The 27,678-nt window shown below is 46.2% G+C and overlaps 1 protein-coding gene across 4 annotated transcripts in view; it reads right to left on the bottom strand.

Moving 5' to 3' along the window:
* The window catches only part of NEDD4L (NEDD4 like E3 ubiquitin protein ligase), a 382,390-nt gene that overhangs the window by 225,278 nt on the left and 129,434 nt on the right, over positions 1-27,678 (bottom strand). For all 4 annotated transcript variants that reach the window (XM_040421065.1, XM_040421066.1, XM_040421067.1 and 1 more), the window contains exon 2: positions 22,874-22,947. In XM_040421065.1, the coding sequence (XP_040276999.1) occupies positions 22,874-22,947 (74 nt within the window). The remainder of the gene's footprint in view (positions 1-22,873; positions 22,948-27,678) is intronic.

Here is a 27,678-nt window from a genome sequence, read left to right as displayed (position 1 = left end):
ACTTTGGGCAGAGTTGCTCTTTAGGCATGGCCGTGTCTCTGCCCGTAAGTGCGCCTGAGATCATCCATCCAACAACGTAAAGCCAGGTAAATGTAGATTTGTGGGATACAGAAATCTGTACTCCAAAGAAAAGGAATACGTGACAAGTGTCACAGCAAAGTAATAACTTCCAGGAAGGCAATTATCAGCAATTATAGCACCCAGAACGGATCATTCTTCCCGGGAACTGACAGCAACGACTTCTAGGAAAGACAGAAGAATAAAATATAGGACAGTCAAAGGGATTCAAAACTAAAGTAGTTGTCTCAGACTGAAGAAGGTGCCGCAATCACCCGATCACCGGGGGTTGGGTTCAATCCCATGATCAAGAGGAAGGTACAGGAGCTGCAGGAAAATGTAGGAGATGGCAGCCATTCGAATGAAGGCAATACCTAGGTTCACCACAGGAGGACCTGCTCTTTGTGGGTGGCTTCCTGCTCTGATTAATAGGGATCCCGCTGAAGACTTGTCTCTATGATGGCATAGGTCTTAACAGGGCACAGGGAAAATGTTGTCTTGATGAGACTGGCACAGATCCTGTTGCAGCTAGTAGACCGACGGGCTGGTGCGGTCCCCGTGCAGTGTAGGTTCTATGGACTGGCACATTATAGGCATAGGGGCAGGCGGTGCTGCAACAACAATCAACTTTACTGAAAAATGCCAGGTTAATACAGCAGTGGGGGCGTACACAGATATCATAGGGGCCCTGTGAGATTTCTGATGAATTTACATTTTTATTTATTTTTTCATTAAATTTTTAAGTGGGGAAATTTTTTTTATATAAAAAATAAAAGTTGTGCTTTAATTCTGATTCTCTTCATTTAGTACATGATAAAACTGACTACCTACAGTCACCACTAGGTGGAGCTCAGTGCAAAGGAATTCATATAGTTCAAGCTGCAAAGCTCTTTGCACAGAGCTCCCCCTAGTGGTGGCTACAGGAAAATGCAAGCGGTTATCGGGTGGTATGGTGGCTCCACGTTGCAGTGTCTACTTAAGACCACTTGTTGGCAAAGCTTTCACCGTCACCTCCTTTTATTTCAAAAGTCCACAAGGACTGCTGTGAAAACTGGCACATAAACGCTGCTGCCAATTGATGGCCTCAGCAGTCTCGTGCTGAAGCTAGTGATTGGCTGCCGCAGATGAAACATTGCAACATGGGTGCAGGCAGGGCCATCTTTAATATTGATTGGACTCTGGGCAAGAGGGAGAACACAAGTGCCGCTGCCGCATTCATGGGTCCATACTTTATTAACTAAGTAGCAGGACATGTAGGGCATACATGGGGAATCTCCCTGCACTTACTATTATTTCTGGGCACCACTCCATTGCGCAGCTGTGGCCCCCGTTACATTCTCCCGCGCTGTATGCTAAGTAACAGCATCGGAACACCAGGGAGGAGACATCAGCTTTTCTCCCTGGGCGTTCCTTCTCGCCTTCTCCCTGGCTGTAACGTTCTGCGCTGTGATTGGACAGCGCTACAGCCAGGGAGAAGGAACGCCCAGGGAGAAAAGCCGATGTCTCCTCCCTGGTGTTCCGATGCTGTTACTTAGCATACAGCGCGGGAGAATGTAACGGGGGCCACAGCAGCGCAATGGAGCGGTGCCCAGAAATAATTGTAAGTGCAGGGAGATCCCCCCATGTATGCCCTACTTGTCCTGCTACTTCGTTAATAAAGTATGGACCCATGAAAGGTCCTCCAGTGGCCAGCGAGGCTCAAGAGACAGCTGTCTTGGGCCCCCTAGGAGCAACTAGGCCCAGGACAGCTGCCCCTTTTGCCCTGCGTTAAAGACGGCCCTGGGTACAGGCTGGTGGAGAGGACGGCGTGGTGCCGCTGAATCAGAGAGGGCTCCAGACGGGGAGTAATTTTTATTTTTTTATTTTAACGGTCTCCCTGTAGTTTGCTCATAAAAGTTGGAGCATGGACAACCCCTTTAAGACTAGGTAAGATAAATATAAACATTACATAATCTCGGTGGATCTCACTGACAACCTAGTGTGAACGGAGGCAGATGCCAGACTGTCTGCGCTATATATTATAGAGATGTCTGGTTGCGGCTTATGCCCCTCTCCCCATTCTAACGTGCAATCGGGGAAATGGGGAGGAAAAGCTGTTGGCAGCACAATTGCATTATACTGGGGTACCCAGTCCATGGCACCATGCCAGGGCCGTCTTTTCGAATGGGCACGCTGGGCAGTTGCCCGGGGGCCCCACTTGCCTGGGGGCCCGCCTGCCCAGTGAACCCACCAGCCAACTTCCCAACCGTCATTTAGCAGCGGGCGAGGGGGGGCAATCGCCCCCCCTATGTTGTCCTTTGCCCCCCCGGTTGCCCCCCCGCTGATTCCCCCAGTTGAATACTAATGAGCGCTTCCATTATGGAAGCGCTCATTAGAACCGAGAGACCAGGAAGTGGTGAACGCTCTGTACTCACCACTTCCTGGTCCTCGGCTGTCGGCTGTGCAGGGCTGCGCACAGCGTGAGGGCGCTCTGTGACCTCACGCTGTGCGCGCCAGTTCAGAGCACAGAGTCGACTGAGGAGAGGCAGGCGGCGTCCAGGAGCAGGAGAGGTAAGTGATTTTTTATTTTATAAGAAAATGTGGCTGCTGGGGGCATAAGGGGGCTAATGGAGAGGCATATGGGGGCTAATGGAGAGGCATATGGGGGGCTAATGGAGAGGCATATGGGGGGCTAATGGAGAGAGGCATATGGGGGGCTAATGGAGAGAGGCATATGGGGGGCTAATGGAGAGGCATATGGGGGCTAATGGAGAGGCATATGGGGGCTAATGAGGCATATGGGGGCTAATGGAGAGGCATATGGGGGCTAATGGAGAGGCATATGGGGGCTAATGAGGCATATGGGGGCTAATGGAGAGGCATATGGGGGCTAATGGAGAGGCATATGGGGGCTAATGAGGCATATGGGGGCTAATGGAGAGGCATATGGGGGCTAATGGAGAGGCATATGGGGGCTAATGAGGCATATGGGGGCTAATGGAGAGGCATATGGGGGCTAATGGAGAGGCATATGGGGGCTAATGGAGAGGCATATGGGGGCTAATGGAGAGGCATATGGGGGCTAATGAGGCATATGGGGGCTAATGGAGAGGCATATGGGGGCTAATGAGGCATATGGGGGCTAATGGAGAGGCATATGGGGGCTAATGGAGAGGCATATGGGGGCTAATGAGGCATATGGGGGCTAATGGAGAGGCATATGGGGGCTAATGGAGAGGCATATGGGGGCTAATGAGGCATATGGGGGCTAATGGAGAGGCATATGGGGGCTAATGGAGAGGCATATGGGGGCTAATGAGGCATATGGGGGCTAATGGAGAGGCATATGGGGGCTAATGGAGAGGCATATGGGGGCTAATGGAGAGGCATATGGGGGCTAATGAGGCATATGGGGGCTAATGAGGCATATGGGGGCTAATGGAGAGGCATATGGGGGCTAATGATGAGAGGCATATGGGGGCTAATGATGAGAGGCATATGGGGGCTAATGAGGCATATGGGGGCTAATGATGAGAGGCATATGGGGCTAATGATGAGAGGCATATGGGGCTAATGATGTGAGGCATATGGGGGCTAATGATGAGGCATATGGGGGCTAATGATGAGAGGCAGCATATGGGGGCTAATGATGAGAGGCAGCATATGGGGGCTAATGATGAGAGGCAGCATATGGGGGCTAATGAGAGGCATAATAACACTGTCATCCACAGATGCCCCCATAACAGTGTGTCTTCCACAGATCCACCATAACAGTGCGCCTGCGCACTGACGAGAGACAGAAAGAAGGGGAAAGAATCCGCGGAAGCAAGCAGAGGACGGCACAGCAGACGACTGAATAGCTTCTTTTGTAAGTAAATAGTTTTATTATAAATGTATCCCTGCAGACCGCAATTCTCTCATATTTTGTAATCTTATTTATATATACTTATTTTGTTTTTGCCCCCCCATTTTTGACTGTGGTATCTTTGTGCCCCCCCATATATTATTCCTATATTAAACACTGATTTTGTTGAAAGTACCAATAAATATCGCCTTATTGATAATTTGCATTTTTATTCTAGTGCGTGATTGTGTAGACAGGGCCCCAGTGCACTGTATTGCCCGGGGGCCTATAATGCTCTTAAGATGGCACTGCACCATGCTGCCCCCTAGTGCTCAGTCCAGCATAAAAAAAATACTTCTGAAGATTGTATTCGGCCACTGTACCTTCTAAGGGGGCATTAACACGACCGTATGTATTTTGTGGTCCGGATAACGTCCATGTGACATCCCTGTTGCATCCAGTTGTGGTGGGTGACAAGATGTCAAAGTGGTCATATTGGTGCCACCCACCCACAGCAGCAATTACACAGCATTTCCTTTTCATCCAATGGAGAGAAATGGTAAGCTACGCGCCTGCTGGTAACAGAAAATCGGAGCCTCCCCATTTTCAGGAGTTATAGGGGGACTGAGGGACAACCCCTTTAAGAGCCCATGCTATAGTAACAACAGCAAGCTCCTCTTTGGAGTCAGATTGCATAGATGTAAAAAGCAATTGCTTAAGTATCAATGAAGATACGGTATATAATCAAAAGGGTTTTCCAGTATGTAAATTAAATTTAAAAAAAGGTCAGAAAGCTAAAAATAGTTAAAAATAACAAAAAATAAATAAAAAATCACTACTCATCAGTCCCCTGCCGCTGATCCGTTGGCTGCTGCTCTCCGCTCCCTTTTCCTGGCTTGACACACCAGAAATTCTCAGCCAATCACTAGCTAAGGAGGGTCACAGGGAAGGCCAGTGATTGGCTGAGTGGGATTTCTGGTGTGTCGAGCCGGGACCAGGGAGTGGACAGCAGCACGATATAGGAGCTGGTCCTAGGTAGGGTCGGATTGACCCACTGGAGTCCTAGACTATCCTCTGGTGGCCCAGGTTCTGACATAATAGACCCCCAAAGTCCAGCAGAGGGTATAAGATCCTTTGTGTACTTACCAAAATTGGTAAATTCACCTGGGAACGCCTAAACCCACCCAGGAGCGGCGCTTCTAAGCTAGGCTTACATAAGCCCCACTTATTTTCTGGAATAGTCCCTGCCAATTTGGGACTGTTGGTAACTATGCTTTTGGAACCAATCACTTACCTCTAGGGTTTATTTCTCATGAGTGTAATTGACCTATTAGACCATATTGATGTCTACGAATCGATTCACAGCAGCAAAAAAATGATTTTGCCGGGATGAGGTCACGGCAATTAGTTAGGATGATCATACATATCCCATCAGACACGCAGTCAGAATAAATCACCGCACATGCAAAACTGGGAGAATTTCCACCCTGACAAGAACCTGACCAAATATTTCAAGGATTTACTGCCATCTAGTGGAGAAGATACAAAGTGCACTTGTAATGTATAGACAGAGGTTTTACCCTGCAATAACTTGCACGTCTGGGAGGACAAAAATAAAAAAAAGCGCCAAGTGTTATCCTAAGGTACAGTACACCGCCAAAATGCTCCGCGTACATACCGTAATATCTAAAATATTGGCTTCTCTTTCCAGTATGAATCATCATACATAATATTCGAATTGCCCTGGCTTTACTAATCCTGTGTGCAATCACATCCAGAGCTGCATCTGGCGACAAGACAACCTAATAACTATCAGCACCCCCTGCTTGTTCAGAGTCAACACGGATTCGCATTGCAGGAAATGTCCCAGTATCTGTCCTGAAAACAACACCATGACATTTATCAAAGTTTCTATGTGATCACCTACAATCTGTAAGTGTCCAGTTCACCACAGCGCCACCGCAGGAGAAATTAAGCATTGCACAGTGTGTCCATTCAAACCAATGAATAGTGTATGTAATTTAGGACAGGACGGGTCCTCCAGATCAAGAGATGCTCCTTGCAAACCATTGTTCATTCTGGCCAAAAGATGAAGCCTTTGCCCATTGTCCATGAAAACGGTTTTTCTAAGGTGGATAACCTCATCAGACACAAGCATTCATGTACCTACCATAAAGGCAGACCGTTATGAATTAGTTATGGGGCCCTATGACCTCGGTGGGATCATTTCAGACCCTGATGGTTCCTACAGGAGAGGTCCACTTGTGTACGCATGGAGTGCACGTCGGCAGGTCACGCTTCAAGGAGTTAACAGAAAGGCAAAGGAAAAGCGAAAATCAGCAGAGTAAATGTAGAATCACATCTCGCCGAGGGCTCACGTTCTCTGCAGCGAGGAAACAGACGTGAGGTACGAGGCACTGATGAGGCACCCTGACACCTGCAGCAGTGTCATCAGACGCGTCGCTCCTCATCAGAGACGGAGCCTGCTCTGTAACAAGTTTCTGATTACTCTTTCCGCACCAATTAAAAACCAAGCAGAGACTTCGTCCTCTATGGCGGTGTTCTTCAGCAGTCAGGATACGACTACTCTCAGAAAGCTGGGAGTTGTAGTTACTCATCTGCTGGAGAAGCATAGGGTGGACACCTTGCCGTAGGCATATGTCGTCATCCTTGCCCAATCACTATGGAAAGCAGCAGTAATCTGGAGAGTGACTGTCCTGCAAACAAGACGCGAAGGGAACCTGCAGATTTCTCCCTTTAAATGGGTTGCCCCCATGAAAAATATTCTATAGTTTGTAATTTGTAAATCAGCCCCTGGGTCTGAATACTTATGTAATTACATGGAATTAAAAATGTAGTATAGCACCTGAGTTATTCAATACAATGTATCTGTATAGCGCCACCTGCTGTTTGTTCTTTTCCTTTTTTTTTTTTTTGTCCTCACTGAGCTGGTCGAACATGTTCAGCTTAAATCTTCAACTGCCACCAGCCATATGTCCTGTTAGACGCTGTGGAGGTTATAGGGTGTTATGCAAGCGGGTGTGGACCCACTGCGCCCAGTGGCGTATCTATCACGAGGCAAACAAGGCATTTGCCTAGGGCGGCAATTGCCAATGGGGCGGCAAAATGCCTTGTTTGTCCCTTGTCCCATCCGTCTTATATGCCGGTATACTCAGAAGATCCGATGGTATATTCTAACCCCCAGGCATTCCCATGGTGATGGGGACGCTTGCCTGGGGGTTAGAATATACCATCGGATCTGAGTTTTCACAATCTCAGTGAGATCGTGAAAACACAGATCTGATGGTATATTCTAACCCCCAGACGTTCCCATGGTGACAGGGGCGCTTGCCTGGGGGTTAGAATATACAGGACCATGCCGCTCACAGGAGCACATTTATAAACTAATCAGTAACTTTAACTTTAATCATTGCTGATCTCTTTACTTGGATACCTTACTCTGTCCTAGCTCCGGTAACAGCAGGCAGTGCGGGCGGGCGGCGCTCACTCACTTTGGTCACGCGCCTGCTCCTCCCACTGTGGATGTTACCGTTTAGGGGAGGGGGATCTGTGGATGGCACCGTTTAGGGGAGGGGGATCTGTGGATGGCACTGTTTAGGGGAGGGGGATATGTGGATGGCACATAGGAAGGGGTGGGGTTTAGAGAGAAAGGGGTTTGGCCTTGACAGGAAGGGGTGGGTCAAATTTATATTAGGCGGGTGCCCGAGTTTAGTCTCGCCTAGGGCAGCACAAAACCAAGATACACCACTGACTGCGCCACTGACTGGCTATACCCTGGAGGGGCGTGACTAAGCAACTACCTGGTCTTCACTAGAGCCTCTGAGTGTGAGGATAGGCTTGGGCCGTTAGGGTGGTTGCCAGGTGCCACTCCAGAGCAGTCCCCGAGTCAGTGGCAGCTGACCAGGGGGTCAGAGATACCGTCTACACAGAAGGGAAGGACGTGGTCAGGAAGTCCCAAGTCAGGGCAGGCAGCGATCAAGCAAAGTCCATAAACAAAGTCCAAGGTCAGAGGCAGGTTGCGAACCTGCAAAATCCGTTAAATCCAAAAGCAGGGTCCACAGAAAAGCAGAACTCCCAAAACACCTTCACACTAGGAACTAGACAAGCTAGTGACCAAAATTGCTCAGGCGCCTTTAAAGGGATTCTGTCATCAGATTTAACCCCTCTAACCAAAACATATGCTCATGTCCGAAGTAATAAGAATAATCCTAAGCTGGCCTTATTAAACCTCGCTGTGGCTCTATTTGCCCAAAAAACAGGTTTTTATAACCTGTCAATCACTTACTTAAGGTGCCCAAGGGGAGGTCCGTTAATACAGGGTCCCCGGCCGCACCCCTCGCCGCCCGGTGCCCAGCGCCGCCTTCCCTGTCTTCAGCGCCGCCTTCTACAGCTCAGCGCCGCCTCAGCAATCCGCCCCGTCCCTCTGCCAGATCCTGCGCACTAGGCTCAGCCTGATGCGCCCGTGCGGACTCCTGGCAGTGGCTTCGCATTAGGCTGGCGCATGTGCACTTCGCTCAACGAAGCCGCTGCCAGGAGTCTGGCTGAGCCTAGTGTGCAGGCGCGGGATCTGGCAGAGGGACGGGGAGGATTACTGATGCGGCGCTGAGCTGTAGAAGGCGGCACTGAAGACATGGAAGGCGGCGCTGGGCACCGGACGGCGAGGTTCTAGGCCATAAAAATTTTTTTGAAGCTCGAACAACCTGATTTTTGGCCTTAAATGGAGATCTCAGTTGCACTGGAAAACCTGGACGCGTCCTCATGCACCTGGCCGTTGTTTGGGTCCGCATCCGAGCCGCCGTTTTTGCATTCACCGTTCCGTGGCCCCGCAAAAAAAATATAGCATGTCCTATTCTTGTCAAGAATAGGCATGTCTACAATGGGCCACCCGTTCCGTTCCGCAAATTGCGAAAGGCACACGGACGGCTTCCATTTTTTGCGGATCCGCGGTTTGCGGACCGCAAAAAACGGCATGGTCGTGTGCATGAGGCCTAACAGTATCTCAAAACCACAAGATATAGCTATCAGCTACTGAGAAAATGGCTGTAAATAACAAGGTGATGCCCTGCGTCTTCTGGGCATAAAGTCCTAATAGTTCTGAATCCGATCTCAGCTTTTGACAATGTGTTTAGTCATAGAGAGGAGTAATGGACCACAACTCTCCTTATCCAGGTGCCTATTCATTCCGTTATGCTGCAGAGATCAGATACAGACTTCACTTTATCTTAGAGCGGCAAAACCATCATCAACCTCAAGACGTCTTCTGCTACGGGTCACCTGTGAGACCACATACAAGACACTGAACTGTGTGACCTGCAGGGGGTGCGCTGAGAAATAGAGCTCAGAATCCAATTTACTCCGGGAGCAGTTTTTTTGTTTTCTCTGTTTCTACTGACAGGAGCTATGGGGAGGCACGGAGCTCGGCACTGATTATAAGTTTTAGAGTCCATTCACACGTCCGTATGTGTTTTGCGGATCCACAAAACACGGATACCGGCAATGTGCTTTTCGCATTTTGCGAACGCACATCAGCACTCTCATGGAAAATGCCTTTTCTTGTCCGCAATTGCGGACAAGAATAGGACATGTTCTATTTTTTTTCGGAACGGAAGTGCAGATGCGGACAGCACATTCCGGCCCCATTGAAAATGAATGGGTCTGCACCTGTTCTGCAAAATTGCAGAACGGATGTGGAACCATTTTGCGGACGTGTGAATGGACCCTTATAGCCACAACACATCACATGGATCCAGAGATCTCCCAATTCATTGCTCTGCTAGATTTATATCAAGCTGACAGCTCAAGGGGCGTGTCCTTTCTGCTGCATCTCAGGGGGCGTGTCTCAGCTCTCCCTATCACAGCTCAGGAGGAGTGTCTCAGCTCTCCCTATCACAGCTCAAGGGGAGTGTCCTTTCTGCTGCAGCTCAGGAGGCGTGTCTCAGCTCTCCCCATCACAGCTCAGGAGGAGTGTCTCAGCTCTCCCTATCACAGCTCAAGGGGAGTGTCCTTTCTGCTGCAGCTCAGGAGGCGTGTCTCAGCTCTCCCTATCACAGCTCAAGAGGAGTGTCTCAGCTCTCCCTATCACAGCTCAAGGGGAGTGTCCTTTCTGCTGCAGCTCAGGAGGTGTGTCTCAGCTCTCCCTATCACAGCTCAGGGGACACCTGAAGAATGAAACTGAGAATGTGTGGCCTTCTCAGTGAGCAGGACAAAGAAATGAGAAAAACAAAACAAACAGCAGGTGGCGCTATACAGATACATTTTATTGAATAGCTCAGTGGCTATGCCAAATTTTTTATTACATGCAATTACAAAAGTTTTCAGATCCAGGTGCTGGTTTGAAAACTGTAGAATATTTTTTGTGGGACAAACCCATTTAACCACCTCCGGACCGCCTAACGCAGGATCGCGTTCCGGAGGTGGCAGCGCTGCGCAGAGTCACGCATATACGCGTCATCTCGCGAGACGCGAGATTTCCTGTGAACGCGCGCACACAGGCGCGGGCGCTCACAGGAACGGAAGGTAAGAGAGTGGATCTCCAGCCTGCCAGCGGCGATCGTTCGCTGGCAGGCTGGAGATGTGTTTTTTTTAACCCCTAACAGGTATATTAGACGCTGTTTTGATAACAGCGTCTAATATACCTGCTACCTGGTCCTCTGGTGGTCCCCTTTGTTTGGATCGACCACCAGAGGACACAGGTAGCTCAGTAAAGTAGCACCAAGCACCACTACACTACACTACACCCCCCCCCGTCACTTATTAACCCTTTATTAGCCCCTGATCACCCCTGATCACCCCATATAGACTCCCTGATCACCCCCCTGTCATTGATTACACCCCTGTCATTGATCAACCCCCTGTAAAGCTTCATTCAGATGTCCGCATGATTTTTACGGATCCACTGATAGATGGATCGGATCCGCAAAACGCATACGGACGTCTGAATGAAGCCTTACAGGGGCGTGATCAATGACTGTGGTGATCACCCCATATAGACTCCCTGATCACCCCCCTGTCATTGATCACCCCCCCTGTCATTGATCACCCCCCTGTCATGCTGCATTCAGATGTCCGTATGATTTTTACGGATCCACGGATACATGGATCGGATCCGCAAAACACATACGGACATCTGAATGGAGCCTTACAGGGGGGTGATCAATGACAGGGGGGTGATCACCCCATATAGACTCTCTGATCACCCCCCTGTCATTGATCACCCCCCCCTGTCATTGATCACCCCCCCTGTCATTGATCACCCTCTGTAAGGCTCCATTCAGACATTTTTTTGGCCCAAGTTAGCGGAATTTTTTTTTTTTTTTCTTACAAAGTCTCATATTCCACTAACTTGTGTCAAAAAATAAAATCTCACATGAACTCACCATACCCCTCACGGAATCCAAATGCGTAAAATTTTTTAGACATTTATATTCCAGACTTCTTCTCACGCTTTAGGGCCCCTAGAATGCCAGGGCAGTATAAATACCCCACATGTGACCCCATTTCGGAAAGAAGACACCCCCAGGTATTCCGTGAGGGGCATATTGAGTCCATGAAAGATTGAAATCTTTGTCCCAAGTTAGCGGAACGGGAGACTTTGTGAGAAAAAAAAAAAAATATCAATTTCCGCTAACTTGTGCCAAAAAAAAAAAAATTCTATGAACTCGCCATGCCCCTCATTGAATACCTTGGGGTGTCTTCTTTCCAAAATGGGGTCACATGTGGGGTATTTATACTGCCCTGGCATTCTAGGGGCCCCAAAGCGTGAGAAGAAGTCTGGTATCCAAATGTCTAAAAATGCCCTCCTAAAAGGAATTTGGGCACCTTTGCGCATCTAGGCGGCAAAAAAGTGTCACACATCTGGTATCGCCGTACTCAGGAGAAGTTGGGGAATGTGTTTTGGGGTGTCATTTTACATATACCCATGCTGGGTGAGAGAAATATCTTGGTCAAATGCCAACTTTGTATAAAAAAATGGGAAAAGTTGTCTTTTGCCAAGATATTTCTCTCACCCAGCATGGGTATATGTAAAATGACACCCCAAAACACATTCCCCAACTTCTCCTGAGTACGGCGATACCACATGTGTGACACTTTTTTGCAGCCTAGGTGGGCAAAGGGGCCCATATTCCAAAGAGCACCTTTAGGATTTCACAGGTCATTTACCTACTTACCACACATTAGAGCCCCTGGAAAATGCCAGGGCAGTATAACTACCCCACAAGTGACCCCATTTTGAAAAGAAGACACCCCAAGGTATTCCGTGAGGGGCATGGCGAGTTCCTAGAATTTTTTATTTTTTGTCACAAGTTAGTGGAAAATGATTTTTTTTTATTTTTTTTTTCATACAAAGTCTCATATTCCACTAACTTGTGACAAAAAATAAAAACTTCCATGAACTCACTATGCCCATCAGCGAATACCTTGGGGTGTCTTCTTTCCAAAATGGGGTCACTTGTGGGGTAGTTATACTGCCCTGGCATTCTAGGGGCCCAAATGTGTGGTAAGGAGTTTGAAATCAAATTCTGTAAAAAATGACCAGTGAAATCCGAAAGGTGCTCTTTGGAATATGGGCCCCTTTGCCCACCTAGGCTGCAAAAAAGTGTCACACATCTGGTATCTCCGTACTCAGGAGAAGTTGGGGAATGTGTTTTGGGGTGTCATTTTACATATACCCATGCTGGGTGAGAGAAATATCTTGGCAAAAGACAACTTTTCCCATTTTTTTATACAAAGTTGGCATTTGACCAAGATATTTATCTCACCCAGCATGGGTATATGTAAAAAGACACCCCAAAACACATTCCTCAACTTCTCCTGAATACAGAGATACCAGATGTGTGACACTTTTTTGCAGCCTAGGTGGGCAAAGGGGCCCATATTCCAAAGAGCACCTTTCGGATTTCACTGGTCATTTTTTACAGAAAAAGGCAGAGGAGGTCAGCCATGTACGTGAAGAAACTTTGCTGTCAAGCCTCTGTTTTCAGTTTTGGCTGTCTCTTTAGCTGAGCAGATGACCCCCTTTAAAGGGCATCTGTCAGCAGTTTTGTCCCTATGACACTGGCTGACCTGTTACATGTGCACTTTGCAGCTGAAGACATCTGTGTTGGTCCCATGTTCATATGTGCCCGCATTGCTGAGAAAAATGAAGTTTTAATATATGCAAATAAACCTCTCGGATCAATGGGGGGGGGGGTTGCCGTTACCCCTAGTGGATCTATTCTCTTTGCACCTGCCACATCTTCTGCACTTTGACAGGGCCAGACAGTGTAAACATCACCACATGTGGCCCTGTCAATCAAAGTGGAGACAGCGTGGCAGTTGCAGAGACAGAAGAGCCTCTAGGTGCCGTGGCAACTCCCCCATTGCTCCCAGGGGCTCATTTACATATACTGTAGTAAAACCTCATTTTTCTCAGCAATGCAGACACATATGAACATGGGACCAACAAAGATGCCTTCAGCTGCCAAGCGCACATGTAACAGGTCAGGGTACAAATCTGCTGACAGACGCCCTTTAATGACCACTGTAAGAAGGCAGATGGGCGGTCATCTAGGAGTTAAACTATAAAAGAACATCCATTTCAATTCCAGGATATTATTCTTGCGCATTAACCTTTATAACCCTCATGAGATATTAGATTGTTGCCCAGAATATTTGTTCTCTTTATCCCTGACCTATTAAAAATGCCTAATCTCATCCGACATTCCGGTTTTACTAGCGTCTCGGTAAATAGGAATAAAATGACTCATACAGTAGATGCAATGCTTCAGCGGATACAAGACAGCGCGAGGAACGCATCGGAGACGACGGCATTATGGGAAAACTCTAAAAGGTTCGGGCTGTCTATTAGGCGACACGGTTTATTTGTTTAAAGGGAGTTTACGCATTTAATTCCCCTTTAAGAATGGGGGTCATTTACAACGCACGCTATGCCACTTTTTGGAATAAAAAACGTCCCAAGACCCCGTTTTGCGACTTTAATGCACGTGCGACAATATCTTTTGGGAGTGGTGAGGGCTGGCCAGGGTTACATCGGCCCTGGCATATTTACTTACGTTTATGCCAATTTTAGGCGTAAAAATAGTTCAAAAACTACTCCACTCAGAGGGTGGAGTAGTTTTTCACGATAGGCGCACACAGCAGGAGGATGCGTCTAATGTGCGGCAAGGCTCATGCATCAACATAACTTAGGCGCATCCTCCGCCAGCGCAAACAGTAAAACAAAGACCGACGTAAAAAATCCGTCTGCGTCAGTGACTCCCACATGCCCGGAGCTCCTCTGACTTAGGGCTCATGCGCACGAACGTATTTTCTTTCCGCTTCCGTTCCGTTTTTTTTGCGGACCGTATGCGGAACCATTCATTTCAATGGGTCCGCAAAAGCAACGGCAGGTACTATGTGTGCATTCCGTTTTCGTATTTCCGTTCCGCAAAAAGTAGTCGTCCTATTATTGTCCGCAAATCACGGTCTGAGGTCCCATTCAAGTCAATGGGTCCACAAAGAATACAGAACGCACACGGAACACATCCGTAGGTCATCCGTATTTTGCGGATCCATACTGTAGAAATGCTATGCCCAGCCCATATTGCTCATGTGTTTGGTGATTAATAAGTTACTGTTTCCGTTTCCGATCCGCAAAAAACGGGTCGCATACGGAAACCATACAGATATGTTTTGTGGAATAACAGAATGGAAGAGGACTTAAAACAGAGAAAAAAAAACCTCCGATACGGAACAACGGATCCGTGAAAAACGGACCGCAAACAACAACGGTCGTGTGCATGAGCCCTTAGTCAATACTTGCATTCCACATGAAATAAGAATTCTATATACTCTTCTCGGAGAACATTTTTGCTCTACCCGTCTTCTGTTATTCCTCCTGGAAATGAATGAATAAACTGACAACTTGGTTCTATCAATTCCCCTTTGAATAGAGTGTCGCTACACTGTCCACTATGACAGTATCAGTGTAGGATTATGCCCCTATGGCCTCCTGCACACGGCCATTGCTCGGCCTTTCCGTGTATTGGTGACCGCAATTTGTGGTCTCCAATGCACGGGCAACATCCGTGCAGATTCCGCAGACGGATCCAGACCCATTCAACTTGAATGGGTCAGTGATCCGTCCGCACCCCAAAAAAATTCTATTTTTTTGCAGTGCGGAGGCACGGAGAGAAACTTCACGGAAGCACTACGGAGTGCTTCCGTGGGGTTCTCTGCTTCTATTCCACACCGCACCTTCCAGATTGAATGGGTCCGCATCTGTGATGTGGGGTGCACGCGGCCGGTGCACGCATATTGCAGACCAGCTGTTTGCGGGCCGCAATACAGGCACGGCCGGGCAATGGCAATGTGCACGAAACCTTAAAGCAAAACCCAGTTGTTTATTTCTAGGAGGACTAAGAGAGGAACAGCAAAACACAGAAGTCGAAGAAAAGATGCTCTAGGCCGCAGAGGTAGGCAACCTCCGGCACTCCAGATGTTGTAAAACTACAACTCCCAGCATGCATACTTCCTCTGCTCTTCTCAGAACTCTCACAGAAATGAATGGAGCATGCTGGGAATTGTAGTTTTGCAACAGCTGGAGTGCCGAAGGTTGCTGACCCCTGCAGTCTAGGATTATAATTTATTGGAGAATGATAGCATTACGACATGTCAGGAGAGGCCCTCTTTAAACCTCTGTTCAGACCTTACATGACAATAGGCTTGCGGAGTGGCTCCTAAATTCTACAGTAATATCTTCCACTCCAGATACATTTTTGGGAGGTATGTGCCCCTCAGGTGCTGCTGGATTTCTTGCAGTACCTCATCTGGACCTCACATTATTCCTGTGGAGGGAGATAAGCGGCTGCAAGACACCTCTTATCTCAGGATCGTGTCCGTTCCGTTTTTTTTGTGGATAGGATGCGGACCCATTCATTTCAATGGGTACGCAAAAAATGCAGACAGCACACAGTGTGCTATACGTATCCGTATGTCCGTTCTGTAGCCCAGCAAAAAAAAAAAAGAACATGTCCTATTCTTGTCCGTTTTAGGCATTGTTGCAATGGATCCGCAAAAAAAACCAAAAAAAAACGGATGGCATACGGAGGTCATCCGTTTTTTTTTTTTTTGCGGATCTGCAATTTGCGGACCGAAAAACACTTACGGTGTGCATGTAGCCTAACTAAACTAATCCTGGTTTTACTACAGACGGAGGGGCAAAACATGTCACAACAAAATTCTGACATGCCGTCAACTCTCTGAGCAGTGGGTTAACCTGCAGTCCTATGTAAAACCACAGACGCCATGTCATGAGCTGTGTCAGAAGACAAACTTAGCTCTGCTATATGACAGCCGCTATAACACCTCCGGAAATGTAGAATCGACTCTCCGATTATCTCTGTTGTCTTGAATGAAGCGGCAGCTGGAAGAACGTGTTTGTTTCTCTCTCTCTAGACCCGAACTGTGAGATACAAATGTCTCCTGAGTGTATCTGCCGTATCCTGCCGGGGATAACACATGACATTTCCACAAGTCTGGCTGGGTTCACAGTGATAACACGATATAAGCAGTGTTAGGACTCCTATAGAAAGGCAGCCAGACAGCAGGGTTATCCACAGACAAGCGTCCCTGGGATCCTGCACCTCTGTGTCCAGTGATTGACTGCAGCAGTCACACGTTCTCAACGTGGCGCCACCACTGCAGCAAGGTAAGCAGATCCGCCTGCGACATCCGGAACATCGGTGCAGAATCCACCTGGTAAGTAATGATCACTTTACTGCAGGTGGCCGCGGATCCTCTGTGTTGTCCAGTTTCAGAAGGAAAGCTGACAACCCCTTTAGCTTGTCACATATAACTTATAACAAGTTCTATTTTTTTGTGGAATGTCCATGCGGATATAAGGACACAGAACGCATACAGATTCATTTCCAGTTTTGTTTTGCAGACTCATTTAAAGTTAATGGTTCAGCATATGGGCCGCAAAAAAAAAAAAAAAAAGTACAAGGAAAATAAAGAGCCCTAAGGGACAGGGGAGAACACAGGAGGTGTGAGAACTGATTATCTATCACCACTATAACATCCTGCTTATCACTAATAGTATAAGGAGATGAGAACACAGAAGAGGGGAGAACTGATTTTCTATCACCTCTAGAACACCTTGCCTCATCACCGTTTATAGTATAAGGACAGGAGAACGTGGGAGAGGTGAGAACAAATTATCTATCACCATTAGAACACCCTGCTTATCACTGTGTATAGTATAAGCACATGGCAGAACACAGGAGAGGTGAGAACTGATTATCTATTGCATCTAAAAGACCCTGCTCATCACTGCTTATAGTATAAGGGACAGAAGAGAACACAGAAGAGGTGAGAACTGATTATCTATCACCACTAGAACACCCTGCTTAGCACCGTTAATAGTATAAGGAGAGGTGAGAACTGATTATCCATCACCTCTAGAAGACCCTGCTCATCACTGTTTATAGTATAAGGGACAAAAGATTACACAGGAGAGGTGAGAACTGATTATCTATCACCTCTAGAATACCCTGCTTAGCACTGTTAATAGTATAAAGAGAGGTGAGAACTGATTATCACCTCTAGAAGACCCTGCTCATCACTGTTTATAGTATAAGGGACAAAAGATTACACAGGAGAGGTGAGAACTGATTATCTATCACCTGTAGAAGACCCTGCTCATCACTGTTTATAGTATAAGGGACAAAAGAGGTGAGAACTGATTATCACCACTAGAACACCCTACTTATCACTGCTTTTGATACATAAGGGCCTTAGATTGACAGAACATAAAACATATTTTCGATTAACATTTCTAAACGATTCTAAAGGCATATGAAAATTAATTAGTCAGTTACACAATATCCGATATTTTTTTAAAGCTGGATGTTTCTACCGACTCCACCCAAAACTAGTGTCGATCCCGACTGAGTTACGGTCAGTGGAAAACCCATTAAAACCAATGTGTTAGCTGTACTGTAATAAAATACTCATATTATTAATAAATATTATTATTATAAAAGCCAGCACCTGCCACATACGAAGCGAGCTCAGCTCGTGAGCCTTCTCCATACAGTCCGTTAACGCAAATAACGCATGTGATTTTGCATTAAGGGGTTAATATCTAGACTGTGAGCCCCACTGGGGACAATGAGTCCTAATAATGTCTGTAAAGCGCTGTGGGATATGTAAGTGCTATATAACTGGTTAACATAAATAAAACTGCATATATATTACTATGGATAGCGGTATCAACAGATGAACGGTAGTAATACTTATATACAAGGGGATTCCAGGATGAGAAAACAAAAAAAAAAGTATGCTTTCTATCAGAAACAGCACCACCGCAGTTGATAGGTTGTGTGTGGTATTGCAGCTCAGCCCCATTTACCGGTACTTCAATACAGCCGAGCTGCAATATCAGACACTACCTGTAGCAGTGAAGCAACCATATTATTTTTTTTCTAATCCTGGAAGAACTCTTAAATAATGCAATATCAGCTTCATCATTATCATCATCATACAGGTATGAGAAAGTGATACATAATATGGTATAACAGTCATCATGAATAATGCTGCTATCAGTAACCCATGGTTCAACCCATCGCTTCATAATCCATCCATGAACCACAACAGGCCCAACACTCGCTGCGGTAGTGGAATACATGAATGCATTTACCTACCTCATCTAGTGAGATTGGGATTAATACAGAGCGTGTGCTACGTGGTATTTATTAACTATTCATGAGGATTACTTTACTGTACAGGGAAGTAAGCCGCACGCTCCGCAGCAAACCTCATTCTGAGGCTACAACCCCATCATTAGCACACAGGAGACATTACTGGCCCAGGGACAGGTCATATTCCACATCAGATGGAAATTCTCCCAGAGCAAGAAGCAACAGAAAAGGAAGAACTCTCTTATAGGCAATTTGTATTCTACACAATGTCGAGCGCCATCAGCCTGCAGGAAGGTGGCACGGGCCGCCTATTCTTAAGATAATAAGACACGGGGGTACAGTAAAGTGGACGGCTATATTATAGCCACATCATAAGCAAGGCTCCTCCAGCATCGCTGTGCAATTACTGATTTTATGCAGCAAGTGAAATATCCTGCCTGACAAACTGAAAGGGGAAAAATATCAGGCAAGATGATCAGCTCTGCACCTGAAGAAGAACAGGAGCCAGTAGTAAGAACGACCCAAGATCAATCCAGGAATGCATAAGAATGGCTCAACGTGTTCTACATAGCGCTCGTTTTAGAATACTGATAGATAGGTAGATTTTTGCAATCCCTATTCGTATTGCAGAAACAGCTTCACAAGTAATTTTGTTTAAAAAAAACCATAATGAATCCTACCTTATGTGTGTCCACAGCTCAAATGCAGATTATATACATTTGAAACCAGAAGTATACATGCACTATATAAAAAGACACATACGCATGTTTTTCTCAATATCCAACATGAAATCAGAATAAACCTTTCCTGTTTTTGGTCAATTAGGATTACCATAATATTATTATTATTTGCCAAATGCCATAATAATGAGAGAGAGAATGTTTTAAGGCATTTTTATTACATTCTGCAATGTCAAATGTTTACATACACTAAGATTACTATGGGTTAGGGGGGGGTGGAAAGGGGAAAAAAAAAGGGTTGAAAATGTATACTAATTTCTAATTGTATTTTGTGTACTGTTTTGTATAAGCAATAAAGATGTTAAATTAAAAAAAAAAAAATAATAAAAAAAGATTACTATGCCTTTAAACAATCCTGGACTGCCCATATGATGATGTCATGTGTTTGGAAGCTTCTGTTAGGTTTGTTGGCAACATCTGAGTTAGGCCTCATGCACACGACCGTTGTTGTGTTCCGTGTCCGATGTTCCGTTTTCCGTGATTTTCTGCCGACCCATTGAAAGTCCGTTGAAAACTCGGATAATGCACCGTTTGTCATCCGCGTCCGTGATCCGTGTTTCCAGTCCGTCAAAAAAATACTGTCCTATTTTTTTCACAGACAACGGTTTGCGGACCCATTCAAGTCAATGGGTCAATGAAAAAACACGGAGGCACACAAGATTGTCATCCGCGTCCGTTTTTTTCCTATCAATTGCAAGGCAAACTTGACTTAGATTTTTTTTTCACTTTTCATGTCTGGTGATCCTCCAAAAATCAAGGAAGACACACGGAAACAAAAACGGAAACTGATCACGGAACAACGGAACAGCTTTTTGCGGACCGCAAAAAAAATACTGTCGTGTGCATGAGGCCTTAATTAGAGACACACCTGTGGATGTATTTAAATGCGCACCTAAAAACACACTGCTTCTTTGTGTAGCATCATTGGAAAGTCTAAAGAAATCAGCCAAGATATCAGGAAGAGAATTGTGGACTTGCACAAGTCTGGCTCAACCTTGGGTGCAATTTGAAGATACCTGAAGGTGCCTCGTTCTTCTGTACAAACAATTACACGCAAGTACAAACAAGAATGGAATATCCAGCCATCATACCGGGTTCTGTGTTCCAGAGATGAACGTGCTTTGGTCCGACATGTGCATATCAACCCAAGAACAAAAGCAAAAGACCTTGTGAAGATGATGGCGGAAGCTGGCAAGACTGTGTCAATATCCACAGTGAAACGAGTACTGTATCAACATGGGCTGAAAGGCCACTCTGCCAGGAAGAAGCCATTACTCCAAAAGAAACATAAAAAAGCCAGATTAGTGTTTGCAAATGCACACAGGAACAAAGACCTACATTTTTGGAGACATGTCCTGTGGTCTGACGAAACTAAAATTGAACTGAACTTTTTGGCCATAATGACCATCGTTACGTTTGGAGGAAAAAGGGAGAAGCTTGGAAGCCTAAGAACACCATCCCAACTGTGAAACACGGGGGTGGCAGCATCATGTTGTGGGGTTGTTTTGCTGCAGGAGGGACTGGTGCACTTCACAAAATAGATGGCATAATGAGGAAAGAAGATTATGTGGAAATACTGAAGCAACATCTCAAGACTTCAGCCAGGAAGTTAAAACTTGGGCGGAAATGGGTCTTCCAAATGGACAATGACCCGAAGCATACTGCCAAACTGGTTACAAAGTGGCTTGAGGATAACAGTCAATGTTTTAGAGTGGCCACCACAAAGCCCTGATCTCAATCCTATTGAAAATTTATGGGCAAAGCTGAAAAGGCAGGTGCGAGCAAGGCGACCAACAAACATGGCTCAGTTACACCAGTTTTGTGAGGAGGAATGGGCCTAAATTCTAACAAACTGTTGTGAGAAGCTTGTGGAAGGATATCCAAAACGTTTGACCCAAGTCATACAGTTTAAAGGGAATGGTAACAAATATTAATGAAATGTACTGTATGTAAACTTTTGACTTTGCAGAAAGTAATAAAAATGCCTTAAAACATTCTCTCTCTCTCTCTCTCATTGTTCTGGCATTTGGCAAATAATAATAATTATGGTAATCCTAAATGACCAAAAACAGGAAAGGTTTATTCTGATTTCATGTCAGATATTGAGAAAAACATGCATATGTGTCTTTTTATATAGTGTATGTATACTTCTGGTTTCAACTATAGATATGGTTATATCTCCATGGTGACAGACTACAAACAAACCTTATGTAGTCTGATCCCACTGTAACACCCCGGAGTGGTATTACCATTTCTGCATTGCGCTACTGTCTTTTATTGCTAACACCAATGTCATCTTTGTATTTATTTCCAGGTCCTTCAGAAGTGTGCATTTATATTACTCTTATGCAACTGTTATGTTCATGGAATATGCCTGGTTCACCAGCAGGTGGCAGCGTATATGGCAGACCTATCCTTAGACAGAATGGAACTCACCATTCCATTCTCTCCCCCCCCTCCCCCCCTCCCTTTGGTAAGAAATGCTCGGGAAACTAATTTTCAGCCTAGCAGCGTCCATGGAATATGGATGACACATGGAGGGCAAAAAGTGGACAACATGAATCCTTCACGGATATCTTCAGAGAAGAACAACTGACCATCTTGTCACAGATGTCATCATGGACATGGATGTGTAAAAGAGGCCTAAGAAAGTAGGGGATCTGAAAGGTCAGAATAATCCACATCTCTATACAGACCATATTCCATATATTTTACTTGTGGTGGCACTGCAGGGAAATTGAACATCTTCTACCAGGTTCCTTCACTGATTACAGCTAATTCGCTGGGGGTCACAGTGAGGCGAAACTTTATCACCTGACAAAAGATTCCTACAAGAAGGGATCGTCCAAAGTGGAGAACTCTTTAAAAGGAGTTATCCAGGATTTGGATATTGACGGCCTATCCTCGGGTGAGCACTGTGGACTCCTCGCAGCTTACCAAGCACTGCACTCGAAAAAGTACCTCCACTACTCAGAGAACTCAAGACCGAAACGTTGGCCAGTATACAACTATGAATTAATTTTTTCGGATGGAGATATATATATACACACATACATACACATTTGTATCACATTTACCACTGAGCACAGTCCATACTAAAATGAGGAGTGCCGTTCAACTCTTGTCTTTAAGCTCACCAAGCACAGCGCCGTACATTGTATAGTGGCTGTGCTTGGTATTGCAGCTCAGGCCCATTCACTTTAATGGGACTGAATTGCGCCTAGGCCATGTGACCGATGTATGGTGATGTCACTGGCGTAGGAAATGGCATATGCACTCACAGCGTGCCACAGACTCTTCAAACAACTAATGAGCAGGGGTGCCAGGACTCGGATCCCCGCCAACCTGATACTGATGACCTATCCTGAGGACTGGTCATCAATATGGAAATCCTGGATCACCCCTTTAAGGCTTGTCCTCTCTATGGAACCTTTTAGTTACTGTATATTAAGGAGTACTACAACCATCACATTCTCTACACCGCCATGATTTACTACCAATCAGGTAGACAAAAGTACAGACAGACATAATTAACATCAGTCAACCATTACCTTGCTCCAAAGATGTCCTTCTTTGCCAAGTCTATGCCAGATACAATCTTTACTCTGAGGATGCGAGATTCCTCCTAAGAAATAGAAGAGGCCGGTTATTAACACTCGAGGTATGAATTAGAGCCACACAATAGCGTGGTAGCATATAATGAATGGGGCTTCCCGGTTTTACGTAAAGAAGTCTGCATAAAATGAAGTTATACAACTTTCTAACATCTTGAAATTGACAAGGAACTGAAACACAAAGCATATCTGTTTGCGGTCAGTGAATGAGAACCCTCTTCAGAGCCAGCAATCCTGTCCATAACCAGTCCTGCTCTCAGATGAGAAGTGGATACAGTTGTATCCGGTCTAGACAATGCTCTGTGAGCTAAACAGACTGATACATTGTAGAAAATGAGCAAAGAGATGAGTCTGCACTGGATACAAATGTATCCACTTCTCAGCAGGACTGGTTATGGACTGGATTACTGCCTCTGACTATAGACAAGAGTGTCCACACTCACAGCATGTATTAAAAATGAAGAGGAACTGAAACAAAGTGTATTGTTTTAGAAATGATATAAAATATTGATTTAAGATTTATTGACTGGTATACAGCTCCTGTATGGCCGGCGCGACTGCGCTGATTTACACTTAAGAGTGTCATAAAAGTTTTCATAAAGGTAGAAACTGTGCCCGGGTGATGGCGTCAGAGCTGTATACCAGTGACTCAGGACATTGTGATTCATAATAAAAGCATACTGTACAACAGAAAAATGTGGACTGCCCCAAGAAAAGGAGTGGAGGATCTACTGTATCAATTATACACAGGGCTGGATTATAGCAGGGCACAAGGGGCACCTGCCCTCAGCCCTCCACTAACCACCTTCTTATGGTTGGTTCTTCTGATCTGGTTGTTAAAACAAGAACAGGTGAACTAGTCCCTCTAGCTCTTGCCAGTGTCCTATCGGGATGTCCTGCAGTCTGGAATGATCCCCTGGTGGAGCTGCTGACGTAATTCACACCTCTGCAAACAGGATGGAAGATTAGCTCAGCCACCTGTAACAACACACTCCCGTTACCTCCCATTAACAGACACACAGAGACTTCAATTTTTGGTATAAAGGGACGTAGCGACCAATTTATTAACATATTAATCCTTCATAACATTTTCTTTGTACACTTACTGTACATGTAACTGAATAACGCCAAACATTCCAACTTCCTAATCCCCTGAAGAGGTATCCTGGAAGGCAACCCAATAATTTTAATTTCCCAGTTGTAATTCCACCTTACCCTTGGCCGCACTCACCGACCCAAGGGCACCAAACACCAACATTACGCCCCGCAGGCCTTCTGGCCCTAACAGGAGCCCTCATCCTTCCCAAATAGTTTTGCCTCCCAGGATCCCCTTTTACATGCGCCCGATACGACAACCCCCCGGCTAGACCGCTAGGAATATTGTAATTAACACCTCCACTGTCCCAGACCACTAGGGATAACATAATGAACATCTCCACTGCCGAAGAACATCAGAAGGACCAAAACATCACACTTACGGTTAAGGCACTATTACTGCATATTTCTACATTTTGAAATTAGTCTTTTTGACCTCACTTGGACATTTGGGATACATTTATAAAAAACAAAAAGTTTACTTTCTACACATTAATTAACATCTCCACATCCCCAGCCCACCGGGGATGCTACCATTAACCCATTCACTGTACTTATCCTCCAGGGATGTTACTACTGATCCCTTAACTGCCCTTGGAAACTGAGGATGTGATTGTTAACCTTTCACTACCCTAGACCATCAGGGATGTGATCATTTACCCTTCATTACCCTAGACCACTAGGGATGGCCAACCTGAGGCTCTCCAGATGTTGCAAAACTACAACTCCCAGCATGCCCAGACTGCCGACAGCTATCAGCCTACAGCAGGGCATGGTGGGAATTGTAGTTTTACAACAGCTGGAGAGCCGCAGGTTGGCCATGCCTGCCCTAGACCACTAGGGATGCAACTATAAACCAGTTTATTGCTCTATTTACAATAGTTGCCTTTTAACCTAAAAACCCTAGGAAAATTCCACATATCTACTTGGCTAAGCTCCTCCAGAGGCATTTGGGGTAGGAGTTTCAAGTTCTTACTACTGGTCATAAATACCATTGCATGAGCAAACCGTGCTCTAATATCCACCATATAAACCCAAGGACTGCCCCGTCCACTTTACACAGACTCGCCGCTTACCACGAAAGATGCTTTCTGTAACATCTTGTTTATTTCCTGAGAGTTTATCACACTGAAGTAATATCATCACCACAACATTCAGCATCAGATTATTGCTGCCTCGTAATCTTCCATGGCAGGCAGCCATACTTGTGTTGCTAGGCAGCTATCCGACTGTAAAATCGTTACGATCACTTATTAAAACAAGCGACAATAAAAACTTTTGTTTTGCACAAACGCGGTCAGGAAGGCGAAGTCACTGCGGTTAGCTGAAATATTTCAGAAAGCACATCAGAGTGCAGGCGATAAATTATTAATGGCAATTATTCCTGTTTATTATTACTACTTTGCGGACTATTTTATATTGTTCGCACTGTACAGGAGCCTGGGGAAAAAAATATAAAAAACAGGTGATCATGCCGAGGTGGTCAGAATATTTAAATACTAGTACTAAATAACTTAAGGATTTTAACAAAGATTTTCCTGGAAACAGGCCGGATCCCCACCAGTTCCATTAAAGTCAACGGGGCCTCGTGGTGCTCTGGGCTATGCCGGATACGACGTATTTACCGCTAGCTTTAGTTTAAGGCTTAGTTTACACTTCAGTTATTTCCATCAGTGATTCTGAGCCAAAACCAGGTGCGGGTCCAGAACATGTGCAGATCTTTCCATTATATCGTGTGTAGGCTTCACTAACTGAAGTGTGAACTTGGCCTTAGGCCTCATGCACACGACCGTATTTTTTTGCGGTCCGCAAAACGGGGTTCCGTTTTCCCGTGATCCGTGGCGTTTTTTCGTCCGTGGGTCTTCCTTGATTTTTGGAGGATCCACGGACATGAAAAAAAAGTCGTTTTGGTGTCCGCCTGGCCGTGCGGAGCCAAACGGATCCGTCCTGAATTACAATGCAAGTCAATGGGGACGGATCCGTTTGACGTTGACACAATATGGTGCCATTTCAAACGGATCCGTCCCCATTGACTTTCAATGTAAAGTCTGGAGTCCCTTTTATACCATCGGATCTGAGTTTTCTCCAATCCGATGGTATATTTTAACTTGAAGCGTCCCCATCACCATGGGAACGCCTCTATGTTAGAATATACTGTCGGATATGAGTTAGATCGTGAAACCTCATTTCCAACAGTATATTCTAACACAGAGGCGTTCCCATGGTGATGGGGACGCTTCTAGTTAGAATATACTACAAACTGTATACATGACTGCCCCCTGCTGCCTAGCAGCATCCGATCTCTTACAGGGGTCCGTGATCAGCACAATTAACCCCTCAGGTGCCGCACCTGAAGGGGTTAATTGTACTATCATATCCCCCTGTAAGAGATCAGGGCTGCCAGGCAGCAGGGGGCAGACCCCCCCCCCTCCCCAGTTTGAATATCATTGGTAGCCAGTGCGGCCCCCCCCTTCTTCCTCCCTCTATTGTAATAATTCGCTGGTGGCACAGTGTGCCCCCCCCCCTTCCTCCCTCTATTGTAATAAATCGTTGGTGGCACAGTGTGCGCCCCCCCCCTTCCTCCCTCTATTGTAATAAATCGTTGGTGGCACAGTGTGCGCCCCCCATTGGCCCCCCCCCTCCCTCTATAGCATTAACAACATTGGTGGCCAGTGTGCGGCCTCCCATCTCTCCCCCCCCCCCCCCCCCGATCATTGGTGGCGGCGGGTTACTAGCAATAGTACAATAGTAAAAGATTCATACTTACCTGGGAGCTGCGATGTTCGTGTCCGGCCGGGAGCTCCTCCTACTGGTAAGTGACGGTTCATTTAGCAATGCGCCGCACAGACCTGTCACTTACCAGTAGGTGGAGCTCCCGGCCGGACATGAACATCGCAGCAGCAGGTAAGTATGAATCTTCTACTATTGTACTATTGCTAAGTAACCATGGCAACCAGGACTGTAGTAGCGTCCTGGTTGCCATGGTTACCGATCGGAGCCCCAGCGATTAAACTGGGACTCCGATCGGAACTCCGCTGCCACCAATGATGGGGGGGGGGGGGGAGATGGGAGGCCGCACACTGGCCACCAATGTTGTTAATGCTATAGAGGGAGGGGGGGGCGATGGGGGGCGCACACTGTGCCACCAACGAATTATTACAATAGAGGGAGGGAGGAGGGGGGAGCACACTGTGCCACCAACGAATTATTACAATAGAGGGAGGGAGGGGGGGGCGCACACTGTGCCACCAACCTATTATTACAATAGAGGGGGGGGGCCGCACTGGCCACCAATGATGTTCAAACTGGGGAGGGGGGGGAGGGTCTGCCCCCTGCTGCCTGGCAGCCCTGATCTCTTACAGGGGGCCGTGATCAGCACAATTAACCCCTTCAGGTGCCGCACCTGAAAGGGTTAATTGTGCTGATCACGGCCCCCTGTAAGAGATCGGGTGCTGCCAGGCAGCAGGGGGCAGTCATGTACACAGTTTGTAGTGTATTCTAACTAGAAGCGTCCCCATCACCATGGGAACGCTTCTGTGTTAGAATATACTGTCGGTTCTGAGTTTTCACAAAGTGAAAACTCAGCTTTGAAAAAGCTTTTATGCAGACGGATCTTCGGATCCGTCTGTATAAAAACTAACCTACGG

This window comes from Bufo bufo, chromosome 2 (assembly GCF_905171765.1).
Source record: "Bufo bufo chromosome 2, aBufBuf1.1, whole genome shotgun sequence".
Lineage (NCBI taxonomy): Eukaryota > Metazoa > Chordata > Amphibia > Anura > Bufonidae > Bufo > Bufo bufo.
Note: the sequence above shows the minus strand (reverse complement) of the source record. Positions and strands in the feature narration are given on the sequence as shown.